This window comes from Podarcis vaucheri (assembly GCF_965113315.1).
Source record: "Podarcis vaucheri genome assembly, chromosome: 10".
Lineage (NCBI taxonomy): Eukaryota > Metazoa > Chordata > Lepidosauria > Squamata > Lacertidae > Podarcis > Podarcis vaucheri.
In genome coordinates, this window is record NC_138748.1 from 75,044,370 (window position 1) to 75,065,480 (window position 21,111).

The window sequence follows — 21,111 nt, forward strand, 5'->3', positions numbered from 1 at the left end:
TTACAGAATCATAGGATCCAAGGATTGTGGGGCTGGAAGGGACCCTGGGGGTCATCCAGCCTGACCCCCTTCAATGCCTAACCCCCTTCCGAGGGAGACTGCTAGAATCTCCTTTCCCATGAAGCCATGGGAACAAGCTTGTTCCCTCTTTCATGGGGCAGCCTTTGAGATACTGGAAGATAGCTAATCTGATCTCCTCTCGGTCTCCTCTTTGCCATGCTAAGAAGAGACTGAGCGGCCAACAGGTGGCATAAAAATAAATGCTCATGCAGCGGAACAGATTTCCTGGCGCTGGGCTGCACCACACGCCCACACCCCAACCAAGCTAGCCCCACGGCTCGGGGCCTCCCCAGCTGGCCTGCCCCAAGGAGCAACGTGGGGGAGCCTCTGCAAAGGGGACCTTTGCTCCTCGGCCTCCCAAGAGTGGCAGAATTCGCCCTCAGGCCTCCAAGGGACCTGCAGCACAGCTGGTGGCCAGAACAGCCTGTCCCTGGGAAGCAGGGAGGTGTGGCCCCTCGCCAGCAGCTGGCAGCCGCCTGGGCATGGATCAGAGCCCAAAGGGGCTCCCTGCCACCCTGGGAAGCGGGTGGAAGACCCCCGACACCCGGGCCAGGCGGGGCTGCCCCTCCCTCCACATTCCTTGTCCCATCTCCCCCCACCACGGAAGAAGTCCAGTGAGCGTAGCCCCATTGCCCAGCAGTCCCGAAAGGGGATCCGCCCTCTCTCTGGCCCCCCCAGCCCTTTCCAGGCACTGCCTTGCAGCTCCCCCCATCGCTCCTCGGCCCCCTTCTCTCCTGCCCCCCCCCACTTACCGAGCCTCGGCCGCCAGCAGCTCGTCGTAGTGCGAGGACCGCTGGTCATCGTCCTGTCGGTAGCGGATGACGGAGGCCAGGCCCTTGCTGACCAAGGCTTCGGCGATGTTGCTGCAAGAGGAAGAGGAGGAAAAGGTGTGAGTGGCGGGAGCTGGAATCACAGAATTGGAGGGGACACCCAGCAGCCATCTATCCCAACCCGTTGCAACGCAGGAATGACAGATCAAGAATCCATGACAGACGGACACCCCACCTCTGATTAAAAACCTCCGACGAAACAGAGTCCCCCTTCTTTGAAGGACAGCCATTTCACTGTTCTTCCTAATGTTTAGTCCTTACAATTTGGACCCAATGGTACAGGATTTCCCCTCTGGAGCAGGAGAAAACCCCTTGACCCAAACCCAGTCTCTACCATGCCAACTGATTCACCCTGCAGAGACCAGGCCTTGCCACCCCCTCCCTCCCTGCGAGGTGGGCCTTGGGGTGCTGAGCTTATGGAGGGGCTCTGGGCTCTGTAGCTATTCTTGAGCTCCTATACCAACGATTTAGGAACTTTCACCACGTTGAAATCATCATCATCTTTTATTTGTATCCCGCCCTCTCCGGCCGAGACTGGGCTCAGGGCGGCTAACATGAAATACGTAACATTGGTATAAAATCAAACAATAATTAAATTACCTCTTAAAAAAAAAAGTCGGGATCAAACTAAGCCAAGTCTTACTGCCTCTGCAATTTTTTCTAAATGCTGAATGGAATAACACATGAATCTGACTTTTGGTGAATTTGTAAGTAAACTTTTTTTTTTTTTAACTTGCCAAATGCATAATGTTTTTCTATCTGAGGGAAGAGGGGAACTTTCAAAGGAACTCAAGTGATGTATTTTAAAGGTCTAACAGCCTCTGCTTCCATCCCTGCCTGCTGTGGGAGGGAGTTCCGTAGTTTAACTATGAGCTGCATGAAGAAGGACTTCCTTTCATCCGTGTCCCCATTCTCTTAGAAGCAGGGGGACCCCAAGGGGGGGAGGAGACCTGTGGCTGAAAGACCCCAGGATTTCTGTTCACTCTGCAGAGCCCCCCCCCCCAGCATCCCCTGCATGCAGGACAGGGAGGGGGGAAGCAGGGGGGGTTCTGGCGCTTCCCTCTTTTTTTGCTGCTGTTTCCCCCTTGGGAGGTGGAGAAAAGTCCTCACCTGCTCATTTTAATTTATGTATTCCCCCCCCCACTAAAATTTATACACTGTGTGATTATTATTTTAAAAACAAACTCAAAGCAGTTTACAAAACGATAAAGCAATAAAATTACTATGAAAAAAATTACAACCAAGCAAGGGGAAAGTTACAAGACTGAAACAGGTTTAAACTCCCATCAACTTTGCATGCATCTGGGTCAGGAATGCTTTGCAGAGGACGGGAAAGGCATTTGCCTCATATCAAGAGGCAGGGAGTTCCACAGGGCAGGCACTTGCCAGGCTGACCGATGGATTTCCTTTGAACTATTTGAAAAGCAATTGTAACCAACAAATTACGCTAGTAGGACTACAATAAGTTTTGTAAGGAGGAATGTATGAAGTGCTACAAAGTAGATAAAGAACAAAGATATTGGTTATGAGTTTTAAACGTACCAGGGAAAATAAGAAATGTATACTAAGAGATTAGATTGGAAAATTTTCAGACAGGACTGATGGAAGTCAAAAAAATTGAATAAGATATAAAAATATGTTGAATTACTGTTGAAAATGGCACGTTAAACAAAACTAATAAAAAATTATATAAAAAGAAGGGAAAAAAGAAAGATGGATTTCCTACACTGAACGGGGATTAGCTGGCAGTGCCAGTCCTGCCAAGCGCAGCGGCCAAGCAGGCGCATGTGGAGCAAGGCGATTTATTTCCCTCCACGTGGGGATGGCTTCAAAGCGAAGAATGCCAACTGCTCCTGTGCGTTTGAAGCCAGCGGCCAGGCACCAGGCTTGGGGGGCTCCCAGAGACGTGGGCACCCCTCCTCGGAGGCGCAGGCAGGGCTTGGGCACTGTGGGCTCAGCTGCCAGACTCCCACAGCCCCGGCAAGGGCCTCAACCCCCTGGCTCCTCTGCCGGGAGCCTCTCTGCCTCCGCTGTGACTGGCACGAGTCCAGCGCCCGCCACATCCCAGTGCATGAAGGAGGCCCTCACGGCCAGTCTGGAGCTGCCGCTGCCGCCGCCTCAAGGGGGGTGGGCGGGCAAGCGAAGAGCCAGAAATAGGCCGGGCAGAGATGGGGGAGAAGAGCGGGGAAGATCTGCAAAGGAGGAATCGGCTGCCAAGCGAAGCGGCAGCTGCAGAGGCACCGCGCGAAATGCCAGGCAGCCAGGAATAAGCCACCGCTGCCGCACCTCCTATTTCAGGCAGGCAGTTGCCGGGCACCCGCGGCACGCAGTGCCCACCTTCCCTGGCAGCTGCCTCCCACCCGGCGCGGAAGAATCACAAGCGGCTCCAAGGACGTGAACGGGGTGCCCTCCCCCCACAAGGTAGCTGCAAGCAGCAGCCCCCCAGAGAGGCAAGGAAGTGCCCCCAAGGCTGCTCCTCTTTGGGAAGCTGCGCCCCCTCTCTCCTTGCCTCCTGCTGCCCCACCCAAAGCTTGTGGGGAGCTGGGAGGAGGCCGGGGGGGGGGGGTCGGGGCTTCTCCCCAGGAGAAAAAGCTTTCCGCGCCCTGTTTGCACGAGGGCAAGGAGCGCTGAGGCTCTGCTCTGCGCAGGCGGCTTGAGTGCCACCCGCTGAAGTTTGGCACCTCTCGCCTTTGCCAGGCGAGGTTGTCGGTTGGTGTTTGTGCTGATGCTCAGAGCCAAAGCTTGGAGGGGAAGAGGGGAGAGAAGGGCAGTCGGGGGGGGGGGGGGCGAGGCAGCGCATGCTGGCAAGGGATCCCCATTCAGCATCTCAGCCCCACAGGCAGTGCCCGGAAACAGCGAGGCACATCCCTGGCTGGCAGCCAGCTCTCCACAGAAGCCATGCCAGCCAGGGGAGCCACCAGGGGCTGTGCGCCCGCGAAAGGGGCTACGCTGCGCCAAGGCCAGCTGGGCACAAGCGCCAGGGAGGCAGAGGAGCCTCCTGCGTCCAATTACCAGGAGCAGGGCAACCTGCCTGCCCAGGAAGGGTGAGCCCGGTGCCCGAGGGGTAGGGGCACCTCCAAGCAAGCCCATCTCAGCTACAGCCCAGGAGCAGACCCAGTTTGGGGGCTGCAAAGAGCACTGCCTGCGGGTACCAGGGCACGGAAGAGGGTGAGGAGAGGAGAAAGCGCTTTCACAGGGAGGAATGCCACCCAGTTTTACTCAAGAGAAGACCTATTCCTGGAATCACAGAATGGTGGAGCTGGAAGGGACCCCTGAGGATCACCGAGCCCAGGCACCCCCAAACTCAGCCTTCCAGATGTTTTGGGACTATGATTCCCATCATCCCTGACCACTGGTCCTGTTAGCTAGGGATGATGGGAGTTGTAGTCCCAAAACATCTGGAAAGCCGAGGCTGAGGAAGCCTGATCTAGCCCAGCCCCCTAAGCTAGCCATGTCCATTAATTTCAGTGGGTCTGCTCTGTGCAAAACTGAGCTCAAATGCCACCCGGGGGGGTCCAACCCTCGGGGGGGGTCTGCTTGGCCCTCAGGATTCTCCCCTCCCCCCCCCGCCCTGGACTGCATCCCATCCTCATACGACCTCTTGCTTTCGGGCAAAGAGGCTTCCATGAAGCTCTGCAGGAACACTCCTGCTGCCCAGAGGCAAAAATGGGTGCTGGTGGCCCCGCCCCTTTCTGCCTCTGGCCCCGCCCCGCCCTGGCCCCGCCTCCCACTGCCCCACTGCTCCAAGGGGCAGGGGGTCTGGAGCGGCTGCCTGGGGTAGGGGGAGGCAAGGAGCACAGCCAAGGCAGGACCCAGGCGCTTGCAGGCTTCCCTTCCTGCCTTCCTCACGCAGCACATCGTTAACCCATGGAACTCCCTCCCACAGGAGGCAATGATGACTGGGATGGCTTTAAAAGAGGACTGGACAGAGTCCTGGAGGAGGGTGGCGGCTCTGCTCTGCCCTCCACAAACAGCAGAAACTATATTTCTGAATGCTGGTTTTTATTTATTTCATAAAATTTATACACTGCTCAATTGTTTTTAAAAAACCTCAAAGGGTTTTACAAAAAGATAAAACCATAAAACGGGGGGGCGGGGTGGAATCGCAACCCTACTTTAAAACAGACCAACGTTAAAATACTAAAAGAGACTCCGAATACTTTCTAAGCAACTGGGTAAAGGTAAAGGGACCCCTGACCATTAGGTCCAGTCATGGCCAACTCTGGGGTTGCGGCGCTCATCTCGCTTTACTGGCCGAGGGAGCCGGCATACAGCTTCCGGGTCTGGTGGCCAGCAGGACTAAGCCGCTTCTGGCGAACCAGAGCAGCGCACGGAAATGCCGTTTACCTTCCCGCAGGAGCGGTACCTATTTATCTGCTTGCACTTTGACGTGCTTTTGAACTGCTAGGTGGGCAGGAGCAGGGACCGAGCAACGGGAGCTCATTCCGTCGCGGGGATTCGAACCTCCAACCTTCTGATCGGCAAGTCCTGGGCTCTGTGGTTTAGACCACAGCGCCACCCGCGTCCCTAAGCAACTGGGTAGGCTAGTCTATACGTTTTCATCAGCCACCGGAAAGAGTGCAGCAAAGGCTCCTGCTTGATCTCAATTGATTCCTCAGTTTCCGGAAGCGCCAGGAGGAAAGAGGGATCCTGTGCTCAAGACTTTGGATGTTCCCACCTTCCTTCCTCCCGCAGATGCGCCTGACTCCTCCCCGCATCTCAGCAAAAGAAGGGCAGTGCTTGGAGGGGAGGTCTGCCCAATGAGCAGCTGGGGCTGCAAATCCCTTGGCAGAGACTGGCACCTTCCCTCTGCCCAGGACGCGGCCAGCTCCCTCTGGCACCAAGAGAGAGCAGAGGCAGAGCCGCCCCTTCGAGACGCAGAGGGCAAGGGGACCCTGGTCTCTGCCCCCCTCCATTCCCATGACAATCACTCTGCCCTAATTTGCCACTGCCAGACCAGCATGGGAGGAGCTGCGACCACATTGCATGGCTCCCACACCCCAAGAACCGCGGGCATCAGGGTGGCGAGGGACCTAGAAAGGCCTTCCACGCTCAGCACCGCAGAGGCATCCTGCCACTCCCATCTTGAGGAGCGTCAGGGGGCTCCTGGGGGTCCCTTGCAGATCTGCGATGCCCTGGCTCTGTGATCTGGCACCAACCTTGAGGGGCACACGGGGGCAGGACGCTCTCTGCAAACAGCTGTGCCCACCCCTCCCTCGGAAGCCCCCCTTGCACCACCCACCAATCGGCCGATCTGCCCTTTCGCGGCTGAGGTTGGGGGTGGCAGTCGGAGGGAGAGCAGAGCAGGGGGGGTAGGAGACACAAATGCAACCCCCCCCCCCGAGGGACTCTTTCCACAACCAGCATATCGAATGTACATGCAACGGTTGGCTCCATCATTTGTCGTGGTCGGAGGGCAGCAAGCGCCCGGCCCCACGGTGCCAAGATTAATGGCAGAATCATCATGCATGGCATATCCAAGGCCTCTGCAGCCCCACAAGCCATTAGGGGGCTGGGGAGGGGGGGCAGGTCCTAGTGGAGGGAAGCAGAGAGGCTGCAGCCATGGATGCTGCCCAGCATGGCCTGCTTGGGGGTCTCTGGGGGTCTCCAAGCCTTCCTCACCAGCCCATGAAAGGGGATCCTAGAAGCGTAGAATTGGAAAAGACCCCAAAGGGGCAATGCAGGAATCTCCACAAAAGCCCCCGAGCTCTGCTGAAAAAGCTCCCAGGAAGGAGAGTCCATCACACTCAGAAGAAGTCCGCTCCACTGCCAAGCAGTTCTCACTGTCCTTCATCGTGTTTAGTCAGAAGCCTCTTTCTTCCCGTTTTAACCCAATCCAAAGTGTTGGTGCTGACGGCCTCGGCCCTGCATCCCTAAAGGAGCGCCTCCACCCCCATCATTCAGCCCGGACACTGAGGTCCAGCTCCGAGGGCCTTCTGGCGGTTCCCTCCCTGCAAGAAGCGAGGCCGCAGGGAACCAGGCAGAGGGCCTTCTCGGTGGTGGCGCCTGCCCTGTGGAACGCCCTCCTGTCAGATGTCAAGGAGATGAGCAATTACAGTGGTGCCTTGGTTCCCAAAAGGCTTAGTTGTCAGACAAATAGGCTCCTGAACGCCGCAAACCCGGAAGTAAGTGTTTCAGTTTGCAAAGGTTTTCCAGAAGCCGAACGTCCGACGTGGCTTCCACGGCTTCCGATTGAGTGCTGGAAGCTGCTGCAGCCGATCGGAAGCCTCGTCTTGGTCTTCAAACAGTTTTGGGAGTCAAACAGGCTCCCGGAACTGATTAAATTCAAGAACCAAGGTACTACAGGATATATCATCTGAAGGCAGCCCTGTCTCAGGAAGCTTTTTAATGTTTGATGTTTTATTGTGTTTTTATATCTGTTGGAAGCTGCCCAGGAACACAATTTTACGCCTGTTTCCAGGGGCATTTGCAAACGCCGCCCAGCTGTTCTCCCCCTGGCCTTTGCAAAGCCAGAGCCTCCGTTGGGGTCCAGGGCAGGCTAGCCGAAGATCAAGGATCGGAGCCCGGGGCAAAGTTTGGGATCCGCAATTCCCTCCCCGCGGGATCCCAAGGCGATCCAGCCAGTCCACCCTCACCCACTCAGCTGCCTTCGGGGCTCGAAAGGTCCGGCAGCAGCTCTGGCATTTGGGGGGGGGGGCGAAGGGGCCAGCACAGGTGACTCTCTCACGCAAGACCCACATGAAAGAATGGGGCTGGGTGAGCGCGGATGAAAGCTGGAGAGGGAATCCTGTTAAGCTGTGAAAGAGCAGCGTTGCCCCTCAAAGGGAGGCTGAGCGAGAAGCAGCCGCAGAGAGCTCTCTGCTCTCCCACAAACGCGGAACGCAGACCCCAATTCCCTCCGGAAAATCGAGCCGGGAGGCTTTCAGAGGCAGCCTCTCTCTCGGCTGCACAGACTCCTCTGCTTTAAGTGTGCTTTTGACAGATCAGACGCCGGGCAACCGCCCCGCAGGCAGCAAGAGGCAGGCAGGTCACGGGGCATCCTGGCACGGAAAGCTCTGGGGCAGGCCAGGAGGGGCCCAAACCCCACAGGGCAGGAGGGCAGACCCAGCCCCCTTCTCCAAAGCTCAGCAGGGCTTGGCCACAGGGAAGCTGCCTTCCACATTGCTCCACCTGCCTCAGTGCTGCCTACACTGGCTGGCAGCAGCTCTGCTGGGTTACAGGCAGAGTCTCTCTCGCACTCCGGGCCGGAGAAGCTGCTGGAGACAGAAGCAGGTGCCCTCAAAGGCGGGGCTCGGCCCCTCAGCTCTGGTCTTGGGCACAGGCGAGCCCCTCTCTGCCCGGGGGCCCCCAAGGTCTTCTGCCTCTTGCCCACGAGACCTAAGCTACAGCGCCAGCCGTGAGAAAGGGAGAAGAGGGGCTCCACTTGCCCAGGGAAGAAGCCGTGAGGGCAGGGGAGGAGAAGCAGGGGGACCTGGGTGGCCGGGAAAAGGTCTCCTCACCTGCCACGGGGGGGGGGGCAGAGAAAGCACTCAATGGATGAGTCAACAGGAGTCACAGAATCCCGGAACTGCAGAGCTGGAAGGGACCCTGAGGGGCATCTAGTCCAACCCCTCTTTTGCCCAAGGCGAGACTCGAACCCACGACCCCAACAGGAAGAATCTCCCGCTTGACCAACTGAGCTGTCCCAGAAGGTTAAGTTGCAAGAGAAGTGATTCCGACGAAGCATTCGGACAAACTTTCTGATGGTAGGAGCCGTTTGGCAGTGGAAGGGATCCCCCCGGGAGACGGTGGACTCTCCTTCCTTTTAAGCAGAAGATGGGTGGCCATCAGTCATGGATTCGTCTGCAGCGATTCCTGCATTGCAGAGAGTTGGGCTGGATGAGCCTCAGGGGTCCCTTCCAATTCTATGACGCCTCGGCATCCACCGCCAGCTGCTGGGCACCACAAGTGGCCTTCTCCCCCCATGGGCCCCCTGAATGGCCCCCTGAGAAGACCTTGCAGGGCTTGGTCGGCCACCTGGGGCTCTTTGGGCGTCCTTCACAGGCCCTCGCACCCCCCCCCCATACCCAGTGCCAGATTTACGTATAAGCTAAACCAAGCTATAACTTAGGGCCCCACTCTTCTTCTTCTTCCTCTTCTTCTTCTTCATCATCATCTATTTTTATTATTTATTATTTATACCCCGCCCATCTGGCTGAGTTTCCCCAGCCACTCTGGGCGGCTCCCAATAGAGTGTTAAAAACAGTACAGCATTAAATATTAAAAGCTTCCCTAAATATGGCTGCCTTCAGATGTCTTCTAAATGTCAGGTAGTTGTTTATCTCTTTGACATCTGACAGGAGGGCATTCCACAGGGCGGGTGCCACCACCGAGAAGGCCCTCTGCCTGGTTCCCTGTAAGCTCACTTCTCGCAATGAGGGAACCGCCAGGAGGCCCTCGGAGCTGGATCTCATGGGGGCCCCCAAAAAATATACTTCTTCTTAATTGTATTTCACGATTAATATACTTCTTCTTAATTGTATTTCAGTTCAACAATTACTTTGATAAAATACGTATTTTGTGACGTGCAAATGGCTTGAGATGCCTGTTAGGTCCATAAATGACCATATAGCACATATTCTACACAAAAAACAGTGACCATTTGTTGTTGACAAAGGACAGCTGGACATATCAAGGGCCCCATTACCTTCAGTAGCTTAAAGAAGAAGTGTTTGGATTTGATATCCCGCTTTATCACTACCCGAAGGAGTCTCAAAGCGGCTAACATTCTCCTTTCTCTTCCGCCACATCAAACCTAAATCCAGCCCTGCCCGCACCCCGTACTCACATGCCGCCAATGGTGACGGTGGCGCAGGTGCGCTCCGAGAAGGCGGGGGCCGTGTCCGTGGCGCTGCTGGCCGGCCGGATGTAGTCCACCGTGACGTTGACCTGGAAGGAGAGGCAGGCAGAGGTGAAGGAGCAGCAGGGCAGAGGCTCAAGGAAGGGAGACCTCGTGGCAGAGAGGAGGAGGCGCCTGTTGCCATGGAGAGGCAGAAAGGTCTGCCCGGAGGAAGCCATCCCAGCTCAGTACCAGCTGGGCAGTTCCGCTGCTTCTGGGGCAACCGTGGACTGGGATGGGCAGGGCCAGGGAGCTGGGCAGGAGGTGGGCACCGCAGGGCCGACTCCACTTGCCAAGCTGAAGAGTGGTGCAGAGCTAACAACTTGCTCATAAATACAAGGAAGACAAAGGAGCTTGTGGTGGACTTCAGGAGACAGAAGAGCAACGTCCAGCCACTTTTGATTGATGGGGTCTGTGCGGAGAGGGTAACAACGTTCAGATTTTTGGGCATTGAATTACAAGAGGATCTGTCCTGGAGTGTCAACACAAGGGGGCTTGTGAAGAAGGCGCAGCAGAGACTGTACTTTTTGAGAATACTAAGGAAAAACCATCTTCTGCAGAAACTGCTGCTTGCCTTCTATCACTGTGCCATTGAGAGCGTGCTCACTTATGGCTTATGTGTGTGGTACGGAAGCTGTACTGCCCAGGACAGGATGGGGTTGTGCAGGGTTGTTAAGGCAGCAGAGAGCATTGTTGGCTGCCCACTCTCCACCTTAGAGCAGATTTATGCCACAAGGTGCCATAGGAAGGCACTGGACATCGTAAAAGATCCATCGCATCCTGGTCACTGTCTCTTCGAGCTCTTGCCGTCGGGACGGAGATACAGGACGATGAAGACAAGAACGAGCCGTCTTAAGAACAGCTTCTTCTCCAGAGCGATCTCGGCCCTGAATGGGAAGCCCGGATTTTGAAAGTCATCTAACCTCCCTTGCTGTATTATATTGTATTGTTTAATTAGTGTTTTTATGGAGCAGTCAAGTAATTTCATTGTCCCCGATGGGGGCAATGACAATAAAGATATTATTATTTATTATTATTTATTATTTATAAAAATATGAGGTTAGTTATTTCACAAATAAAGTTGAGAAAAGACGGTACAGATGAAGTATAATGTGTAGCAGCAAAAAACAGCCATGGGACGGGTGGAAGGGAAGTCAATTATCTTAGCGGAATGCACACTGGAAAATGTTTAATTCACCTTTTTTCCTGAAAATTGATAAATAGAATCTTACAAAAATAAATGAGGTTTGTTTGGGGTGAGGCCGCAGGAGGGATCTGAAAACCTCTCCACCAGAATGGCACATCAAATTGATGGAGTACACCGAAGTGGCGAAACTAACTGGGCAGCTCAGGAATCAAGAAGAGAAGACATTTTTTAAAGAATGGGAAATGTTTATAAATGTACATTGGGCGCTGAGGTTGCGAACGTGATCCGTGCGGGAGGCACATTCGCAACTTGCAGCGGTCGCAACCTGCAGCGCCACGTCTGCGCATGTGCAGGTTGCGATTCGGCACTTCTGTGCGTGTGCAAAGCGCGATTTAGCGCTTCTGTGCTTGCGCAACCGCCAAAACCCGGAAGTAACCCGTTCCAGTATTTCTGGGTTTTGGCGTGTCTGTAACCCAAAAAAACGCAACCTGAAGCGTCTGTAACCCGAGGTATGACTTTATATACAAAATCATTGTAAACAGGTTAAAGCGATAGCAGGATTTTAAACACACTTGTAGTGTAGCAGAAAGCATAGATAATCTGGGGAAATGGAAAAAAAAATGGAGAAGTATTGATATGCAGTTGAAATAGAATCAATAGGATGGGGGGAAGTCCGGAGATTCAGAGTAATCTTGGTAATTAGATCTGGAAATGGTTTTGTTGTATGTTTATATTTTGGAAAATCAAATAAAGAATTGTTTCACACACACAGAAAAACCTCCCCACCTTTTTCGCCATGCAATCCATCGCATGGAAGAGCCAGCAGGGACTCCCTCGCCCTGCAAGGACGGAGGGGAGAGGAAGCATCCATACCCCTCTGCTCCCCCCGCTGCCTCCCTGCAAGCCTGCTCACTCCTCTGCCCTAAGGCTGGGGGTGGGAAGCCAGAGGCCCCTTGAGCCCCCGGGCAGGCAGAGCCAGAGCAGAGGGCAGCCCAGGACGAGCCTTGCCCCTGGCGGACACTTCCCTGCCTGCCTGCCGCCAGCAAGGAGGGCTTTGCTGCTGCGAAGAGAGCATCTGATGCGCCAGCAGGAGGCCCATCAAGGCAGCACATGCTGCAGCAGCGAGAGCCTGCCAGGTTGTGCGCAGACAAGGCGCTCGGAGGCTCAGGCAGGAGAAGGTGGGCACTGGCCCAGGAACGGGCAAGAAGCACCAGCACCCAGGAGGAGGAGGAGGAGCTGCAGGCCCAGAGGCAGAAACGCCCCAGGCTTCCAGCTTCTGCTTGATGGATCGCAAGAGCATCTGTGTGGTTTTTTTAAAATTATATTTATAAAAAGTTTAAAAATTACAGAAAAAAGAAAAAAAGAAAACAATAGAAAATTTAACAGAACATACCTTACATTAAAAATATATATTAAAAAACAAGACAACAAGACAACAAAAAGAAACGAAAACATTAAAACACACATCCAATATTCCATATCTTTACCTTTCATTACTTGTTTCATTGACCTCCTCACGCCTCCCTTCTTTGTATTCTAGTTCAATTAGCTATTTCAGCAAATCCTTTCCATCTTTCTTAATTTTTGTTCTATAATTTATCTTAACGGTCTAACCTTAAATTTTTCCATTTTGGCCCATTATCAATCAGTTTTTACTTAATTCTTTATTACATTTCTGCTAAAGCCATGTAGCTTCATTCCAGCATCCTTCTAACATTCATGGATCGCAAGAGCATCTGAATGCAAGAAAAGCTTCCTGGATCAGGCCCAAGGCCCAAGCTTGCTGGATCAGGCCCAAGCAAGTGGCCACAGAGGCAGGGCAGAGCTCGGTGGTGCCATTTGGGGAAACAGGTGCAATTGCACCAGGCGCCGGGTCTGCGTCTTGAGCAGCCCATCTCGTGCGCCTGGATTCTGCTTAGAGTTAGCACAACAGCTGCCCTGGGTGGCATAGAGACATCCACGGCTAAATGACTGAAACAGGATTCCTCCACCCTCCTCTCCTCTGAGGAATACGGGGACGTTCAGGGCAGGCAGGGATAAAGCCAAGGCTGCGTTCAGAAGCATTTGCAGGAGTGTGAAATATTCACTGAAAAGTGAATATTTTTGCTGGGTTACCCGAAGTTACTAGAACAGACGGTGGGTCAGTATCCAGTAAAGACCCCCTTTCCCCACCACCACTCATGGCCAACGTGAGCAGGGAAGATGCGGGCAGGAGCTCTCCCCCAGGAACACCCTGCCTAAGCCTTTCAAGACTATCAAAACCTGCAAGAGCTGTGTGTTTTTTCCCCCTTTTCCAGAAAGACACATCTGGAGGATTAGTCAAACAAAGAGCTCGACACACACATGCACTAACTCTTTGGGAAATGGTGTGATGCAGCCAAGTGCAGCCGCTCGGCTTCTCTGTGCAGATCAGGAACAGTTCTCGGCGCATTTCATGCAAATGATCTGCATCTCGCCTCTTGACAGAAGCATTTGAAGCGGCTACATGCACAAGTTAACAGCAAGGCAACAGATACCAGCCCTGAAAGCGTCAGAGACGAACTCAATCACTGACCCATTCATGGAAAGGCCACTAAAACGCCCAGAACAAACTGACGGAGCATCAGAAGGACGAATGGCCCCGAGAGTTAAGTGCTGGTTGAATAGGCAGAGGGGTCAAGCCTTGCAAATGAGGTGCAGGGAGGGCAGGAGGCCTCCTTCCCTGGGAGCCCCCCCTCCCCAACACAGGACCTCTGCAGCCAGCGAGCCGCTCAGAGGGGTGGGACCCAGGCCCCCACCCTATCAGAATTCCCTCCTTCCCGTTGCTCATAGCAGGCTTCCTCAACCTCAGCCCTCCAGGTGTTTCTGGCCTACCATGATCCCTAGCTAGCAGGACCAGTGGTCAGGGATGATGGGACTTGCAGTCTCAAAACATCTGGAGGGCCAAGGTTGAGGAAGCCTGGCTCATAGAATCAGAGAGCTGGGAGGGACCCCCAAGGTTCATCTAGACCCCCCCCCACCCCAGGAATGCAGAAATCTCAGCTGAAGCCCCCATGACAGAGGGCCATCCAAGCTCTGCTTAAAAACCACCAAGGAATGGGAACCCACCACCTCCTGAGGAAGCCCATTCCACAGCTCTAGCTGTCGGAAGGTTCTTCCCGAAGTCTCCAGGAAAGGGGGGGGGGTGTTTCCCTTCTGAAGCCCTGCCCAGCCAGTGCAGACAGCACTGAGTTCGATGGACCAACTGGCTGCATCACAGGTTCTGAGGTTTCTCTTATTGCTCCTGGTTTTCAAAAGTGCTCCTCCCCACCACCAACCTTTCCACATATTTTCAGAAGACCAGGGAGGGGCAGAATTTACACTTGCCCAGGTAGATTGAGGGTAGAGCATGCGTGATTCTTCTTCTAAAGGGAGGCGGGTGGCGCTGTGGTCTAAACCACTGAGCCTCTTGGGCTTGATGATCAGAAGGTCGGTGGTTCAACTCTGTGCGACGGGGTGAGCTCCCGTTGCTCCGTCCCAGCTCCTGCCAACCTAGTAGTTTGAAATCATGCCAGAGCAAGTAGATAAATATGTACCACTGTGGTGGGAAGGAGAACAGCATTTCTGTGCACTCTGGCTTCCATCACGGTGTCCCGTTGCACCAGAAGCGGTTTAGTCCTGCTGGCCACACTGTCTGCGGACAAACACCGGCTCCCTGAGCCTGAAAGCGAGATGAACGCCGAAACCCCGTGGTTGCCTTATACTGGACTTTACCGTCCAGGGGTCCTTTACCTTTTTTTTACATCTTCTTCTAAACTCTTTTCCCTGGTTGCATGGCTTGGGGGGGGGGCTGTATCCCACAGCTGCCAGAGAACAAACTGGCAGTCTTTGCTGAACTGTAGTAAGAAAGGGAGGGAGGAGCCAGGAGGTCTTTCTTCAAGACACTTTCTCCAGGAAAGACCCCCAACGGGGAGACCGGCCACAGCAGTTTCAAGGCTGTCGTGTGCAGGGTGAGATCTCAAAGAGGGGTCGCCCATGTGAGCCCCCATCGCACGTCATGCCTGCAGGCACCTTTGTAACGCGGAGCTGGTCTGCGAAAGGGCCTGGTGCCCGAAGCCAGCTCCCCACAGGTCACCCGTTCTTCCGGTAGAATTCAACTAACGTCTAATGAAATCGCTTGGAAGCGCCGTGTGCAAACGCACTTTCCGTGTTGGGGGGCAGAGAAGCCACCCCACAAGGTGGTGCCCACGGGAAGGAAAGAACTTGGCCCTGCGCACAAAGCGCCCACAAGCCGCTGCGGCCTCGGGGCTCAAGGGGCATGGAAGCCGCCACTCCAGGCAGGTGGGTCACAGGTGTTTGGAAGCAAACAAGGACTCTTCATGGTGGGAGGTGGAGGGTTTCAAGAGCTACTCATGCGCTGCCAGGAGGAACACCGGCTACTGATGCATCATCACATGCATGCATACATGCATGCACACACACAGCGCCTCTCTCTCTCTCTCTCAGCGCCTTCCGGGTTCATCCCTCCAGCTCCACAGGCTCCCTGCCACCGCCCAGGGGAGACAGGGACTGGCAGCCTTCAAGCCCATCAAGGCCACGAGAGCGCCTTCAAAGCCCTTTCAAAGTGTCTGGTCTCTTACAAGCCCTGCTTTGCGATGCGCATAACAATGCAAAAAGGTGATGCCGACTCAAGCGGATCACATACTCTCACTCTCTCTCTCACGCACGGCAACCTCATCATATTCCGCTAGCTGCGCAGAAAGGAGCTTCTGCCAGGAGAAAGCCAATTAAGGGTAAAGGGTTAAAGCAATTCCTGGCAGGGAAACTATTGCCATGACAAGCAGGCAGGGGAAAGAGGCGGCCCTGATTCCACAAGGCGGGTTTGGGAATCGAAATGGCCATGGGGCCACCCAGCTCCTAAGCAAGGACAGAGATGGTCAGGGCAGCCGCCCCCTTTCTCCACCTCCCCGAAAGAGAAGGAAGTCTGGTGGCATCTCCACTGAACTCCCCGGCTGAGGCTCACCTTCCAGGAGCAAGCACCAGCCAAGTGGGGCCAGGTCACCAAACCCATCAGAAGATCTGGGGGGATGAGGCCCGTGGCCCCTCCAGTCCATCATCCTGTTCTCACACTGGCCAGCCAGATTCCCCAAAGGGCAACAAGTAGGATTCGAACACAAGAGCAACACTCTCCCCTCCTGCGGTTTCCAGAAACTGGGGTGCAGAAACGTTGCTGCCTAAGGTAAGGTAAAGGACCCCTGGACGGTTAAATCCAGTCAAAGGCAACTATGGGGTTGTGATGCTCATCTCGCTTTCAGGCCAAGGGAGCCGGCGTTTGTCCACAGACAGCTTTCCGGGTCATGTGTCCAGCAGAACTAAACTGCTTCTGGAGCAACGGGACACTGTGATGGAAGCCAGAGTGCACAGAAATGCTGTTTTCCTTTCCGCCACAGCGGTACCTATTTATCTACTTGCGCTGGTGTGCTTTTGAACTGCTAAGTTGGCAGGAGCGGGGACAGAGCAACGGGAGCTCACCCCTTCGTGGGTATTCAAACCGCCGGCCTTCTCATCGGCAAGCCCAAGAAGCTCAGTGGTTTAAACCACGCGCCACCTGCATCCCTGTTGCTGCCAAAGCGCTCCTCTCACTGGCACCTTCTTCCACATGTGGTGGAAGTGGCCATTAGGCATGGGGTTCCCAAGACATCTCAGCACCAGCCCGGCTTGCCCAGTTCCTTCCCAAAGACATGCTTGAGGGAGGAGGCAAGGCCAAGGAAAAACAGACCTCCACACCTGCCCCCCACCCCCATTGCTGCAGGCCCCCTGCGGCAGGACACAGCCGTACCCTATCCCTTATCAAAAACTTTCAATTAGAGATTGCACCAAGCACATTACAAAAGAAATGAATAAAACACTAAAATCCCGTGACAACAGCAACTGAATAAGAGAATAAGGCCCGCAGGTTCCTTGATAAGACGCTTGATCCCTGAGGAAGAAACTGAGGCTAAAAGAAAGACAAGCCACGGGACCCCACCCAAAGAGATCTGAAATCTAGGGAGGGGTGCAGGGCTGGGTTCTTGGCTCAATGCTCACTCCCCTAACCACCACGCAAAACCAGCGCACAGTCTCCACTCCCTTTTCAACTACCCCCATCTCTGGCCACCAATCTGCCCTCCGGCCTGTGCCCAAATGACTGTGATGGAGAAAAAGGATGTGAATAATTGCATGTATTGCGCTTGGGGGGGGTAACCTTTTTACACACAGAATGTCCTCTTTCCTTCCCTGAGAGGAGAAGGCTTCCCTCAGCTCTGTCTGTGAAATGGCGTTTCCATTTTGGATGGTCTTCCTCGCCAAGCCCAAGCGTTCCCTCCCATCCCAATAACACACTGGCAAATTCTCTTAACTTCCACTCGTTTGAAAGAGCTGAGCGACGTTTAGGAAACAGAGGGAAAACAGCATGAAATTTGCATAATTTAGCCTTAATTTCCATTGCGAGACTCATTATCCATCTTTCTCGGTGCAGAACGTAGCCAGCTTCCTCCAAGGAGCTCCTGAAGAAGAAGAAGAGGCAGGCAGGCAGGCAGCTCTCCCCGAAGCCCCAACATCCAGAAACAGCAAACAATCACTGAATTGGGGTCTCTGTCTCTCTCTCCCCTGCACCCCCCACTGTGAGAAGAGGTGCAAAGGACTCGTTCTGCTTCTCCACAATCTCCTTATCCTCCTTTACAACTCCTTTGACTCTCATGTCATCCAAGGAGTCAACCGCCTCCCTAGATGGTTTCCTGAGACAAATGTATTTCAAGAACGTCTCGCTGGTGGTCCTCATGTTCTCAGCAATGTGTTTCTCAAGATGTTTCTTTTAAGCATCCTTTACCATCTTCTTGCCTTCTCTCCCCACCTGTGTTTGTTCTCTTTGTTCTCTTTCTTTGGCAAAGACCTCCTTTCCCCCGAAGGAAGCCTTCTTGCCTCTAATTCCTTCCCTGACTGTGCGCATTAACAGACGGGCATCCCCTGGGCCTCCATGGTTACTTTCCAGATCTGTGCTCTACACTCCAGTGGAGTCTCTAATACTGTCTTTTTAAAGAACTCCCAAGCATTTGGGACCGATTTCCCCTCCTCTCGACTTTGCCTTTTGGCTTCCTCTTCACCAGCCTCCTCATTTGGGGAAGTAGCCTCCTCCAAAATCAAGTGTGACGATGTCGGGTTTCCTGGGCAATCGGCCATTGAAACATTTATTTAATTTAATGGCAGGGTGGTCATGGCTCCAAACAGACTTGACAACACTGACATCTCACACCAGGCCACCCATCCAAATTAATTCAGGGTCGCTGTCTCTCTGGTCGGTCCCATGACCAACTGCTACACAGCACAGTCATTGAGGGAATCCAGAAATTTTAGCTCTTTGACCCCATAATCTCACCCATACCCTGAAACGCCCCAAGCTGTGCCTGCCTATTTTTAGAAATAAATTTATTTATTTGGTTTTTCAGATTAAAAATTTACAGTCACATATCCAACATAGACACAAGATTCCAAAGAATCTCCTGGACTTTCCTCCCCACCCCTGTTTGTGGGTCCTAATGTTAATCATTTCCTCCTGCATCTTTTATAATAATCCAAATCCATTGTGTCCAAAATTCACCACTAAACTACCAGTGTTATTCCAAGCTGTGCCCGTCTAGCTGGCCCTGGAATTGGCAGCATTTCGGAGAAAGCCACCTTGCAACTCCCTGGCTTTCTGTCTCCTTCCGCAGCAACCCAAATCTGGCCCCCAGGACTGAATTTGTAGAGCCACGAAAGAAGCTGCTCTCCAAAGCCAGCAGGAGGAAACATCCCAGGGACAGATGGGCCCATCGAGAGGCAGCTCACCTGACTGCGTACCTGCTCAGACCCCAGGCGTCAAATCCATCCTGAGTGTTCACAGAATGCCCCCCGCCCCCCAGAACATCCCTGGGCACGCAGCCCAGAAGCTGGAAGAGGTTTCTCCTGAGCCAAAGTTTCCTGGAAGGGCACGTTCTGGGAAGGTGGGAAGAGCAGGGCGGGCACAGAGCTCAGGCGCCCACGAGGGGCTCTCGGCTGCCCCCACTCTGGGCGCTGCAAACCTAGTCAATATTTCTGCAAGCAAAACCTTCTGCAAGCAAAGCCCCGGGACCCCCGAGAGGCAAAGTGCTTGCAGCCCCCATCCCCTTTCCTTCTCTTTTTAAAAAATTGATTTAATCATTTTTTCGATACAAACAACCGCAAAAGCCAAAACCTTTCTCCCGAGACCCGATGCTTCCTTAAGATTCCAGGGCGCTGCCGTTTCCCACTGCCATAAAAAATGGAATGCATTCATAAGAATTATAACAACCTGTTAAGAATTGCATACTTCTGGGATTAATAGCATCACTTACACACCTACAGGTCAGATTGTGTTATGGTTACAAGCACCTTTCCCAAGGGCCCGTGGAACGCTCTGCCACCAGATCACAAGCAGATATACAACTAAACAACTTTCCAAAAACATCTGAAGGCAGCCCTGTGTCGGGAAGTTTGCTTGACACTTTGCTGTGATTTTATTAGGATGGCAGCTGCCAGATTGGCTGGGGCAACTCGGTCAGATGGCCAGGGTATAAGATATATTATTATATTACATTATTATTTTCTTTCACTTTATTTGCCCACTGAAAATGTTCCGTGAAATATAAATAAATAAAAATTTTCATCTTAGTTGGATCTCCTTTAACCATAAAGGGCTTTCTGGGGGTTACTGTCCTAGAAGGCAGCTCCTAAATAACAAATGAAGGCCTGGCCTGGGAGCTGATGCTTGTTTGAACGTATTGCATTTACTCCTCACGTTTTTCCTCCCAAGGAGTTCAAGGCAGGGTACATGGTACTTGTCCCCCTCCTTGTTTAATCCCCACAGCAGCCCTTTGAGGTAGGTCAGACTGAGAGAAAGTGACTGGCCCCAAAGCCCTGCCCCCGCGGGGAGCTTCATCACTGAGTGGGGATTCGAACCCAGGTCTCTGCCAGGTCTGAGTCTGGCACGCTAACCACCACACCACATGACCCCTACCACCCCCACCCCACCCCCCAGGGCCAGGCAGTTGCTGCCCTGCCCAGGGGAGGGACCCAGCGCTGCCGCCTCCCCGATCCGAACGGACTGGCAGGAATCCACAGCGTCCACACAGAGGAAGAGGGGCGGATTTTCCCAAAGAGAGGGGGAGAGAGGAATCAGAGGAAGAAGGCGCTCTCATTATTAAGTTACGAGAGCAACGGCGCATCGCCTTGCCAACTGTCAGTAAGTTTGCAGACTGTCAGTAACAAACAGAAAATTGCCTGTCAGTAAAAACAAAAACTGTGGGCGCCCAGACACACACAAAGCGGAAATTGTGCCCAGCCAGGAGAGCTATTCTGGGGAGATGGCAGAAGGTGCCTGCTTCAAAGAACCAGAGGATTGTAGAGCGGGAAGGGACACCCGGGGTCATCTAGTCCAACCCCCTGCAAGGCAGGGATCTCAGCTGCAGCAGCCATGGCAGGGGGCCGCCCAAGCTCTGCTCAGAAACCTCCACGGAAAGAGAAGCCACAACCTCCCACCTGGAAACGGCTCTTAGCGCCAGAAAGTTCTTCCAGGTGTTCAGCTGGAATCTCCTTTCTTGTAACTTGAAGCCATGGGTTCGAGTCCTGCCCTCTGGAGCAGGAGAAAACAAGATGGAGCAAGAACGTTTTCTGTCCTTCCGGAGGGTAGGATTCCAACGGACGCAATGGATTCAAACGACAAGGGAGGGGACTCTGATGAAACATTTAGCAATGAGCTTCTGACGGTGAGAACCGCTGAACAGTGGAACGGACCATCTTGGGCAGACTGGAGGTTTTTGAGCAGTGGTTGGGGGGCCACCTGCCGGGAATTCCTTACCTGACACTCCTGCATTGCTGGGGGTTGGGATGGATGACCTTCGGGGTGCCTTCTAATTCTATAATACCATAAATTCTGTGCTTCTATAAGGGCTTGCAACTCGGATTCCCGGTTCCCTGCACCCCAGCAGAGCCTGGCAGGGTCACACAGCCTACTGGCCACGGGCACATCCTTTTCCTTGACTCTGCCACGGGTCCAATCATTGGCAGAGAAGGCCAGGCATGAAAGGACCCCCCCTCCCTTTCCTCCCCCCTATGCTGAATGGTTTTTCCTGCAGGAATGCTGTGCAGAGACCCAACACAGGCACCAGTTGGGGGTCCAGGCTGCTAAGGAGGCTCCCTTTACGAAGCAGCCGCCGAAGTCCTCGAGGGGAGGGGGCCGTGCCAGG

General features: G+C 53.8%; 1 protein-coding gene across 1 annotated transcript in view; it reads right to left on the reverse strand.

The window, feature by feature from the left end:
* The window catches only part of SND1 (staphylococcal nuclease and tudor domain containing 1), a 220,023-nt gene that overhangs the window by 106,211 nt on the left and 92,701 nt on the right, over positions 1 to 21,111 (reverse strand). Inside the window, exons 12-13 of the mRNA XM_082238802.1 lie at positions 9,679 to 9,779; positions 813 to 923 (exon numbers count right to left, since the gene is read on the reverse strand). Of these exons, the coding sequence (XP_082094928.1) occupies positions 813 to 923; positions 9,679 to 9,779 (212 nt within the window). The remainder of the gene's footprint in view (positions 1 to 812; positions 924 to 9,678; positions 9,780 to 21,111) is intronic.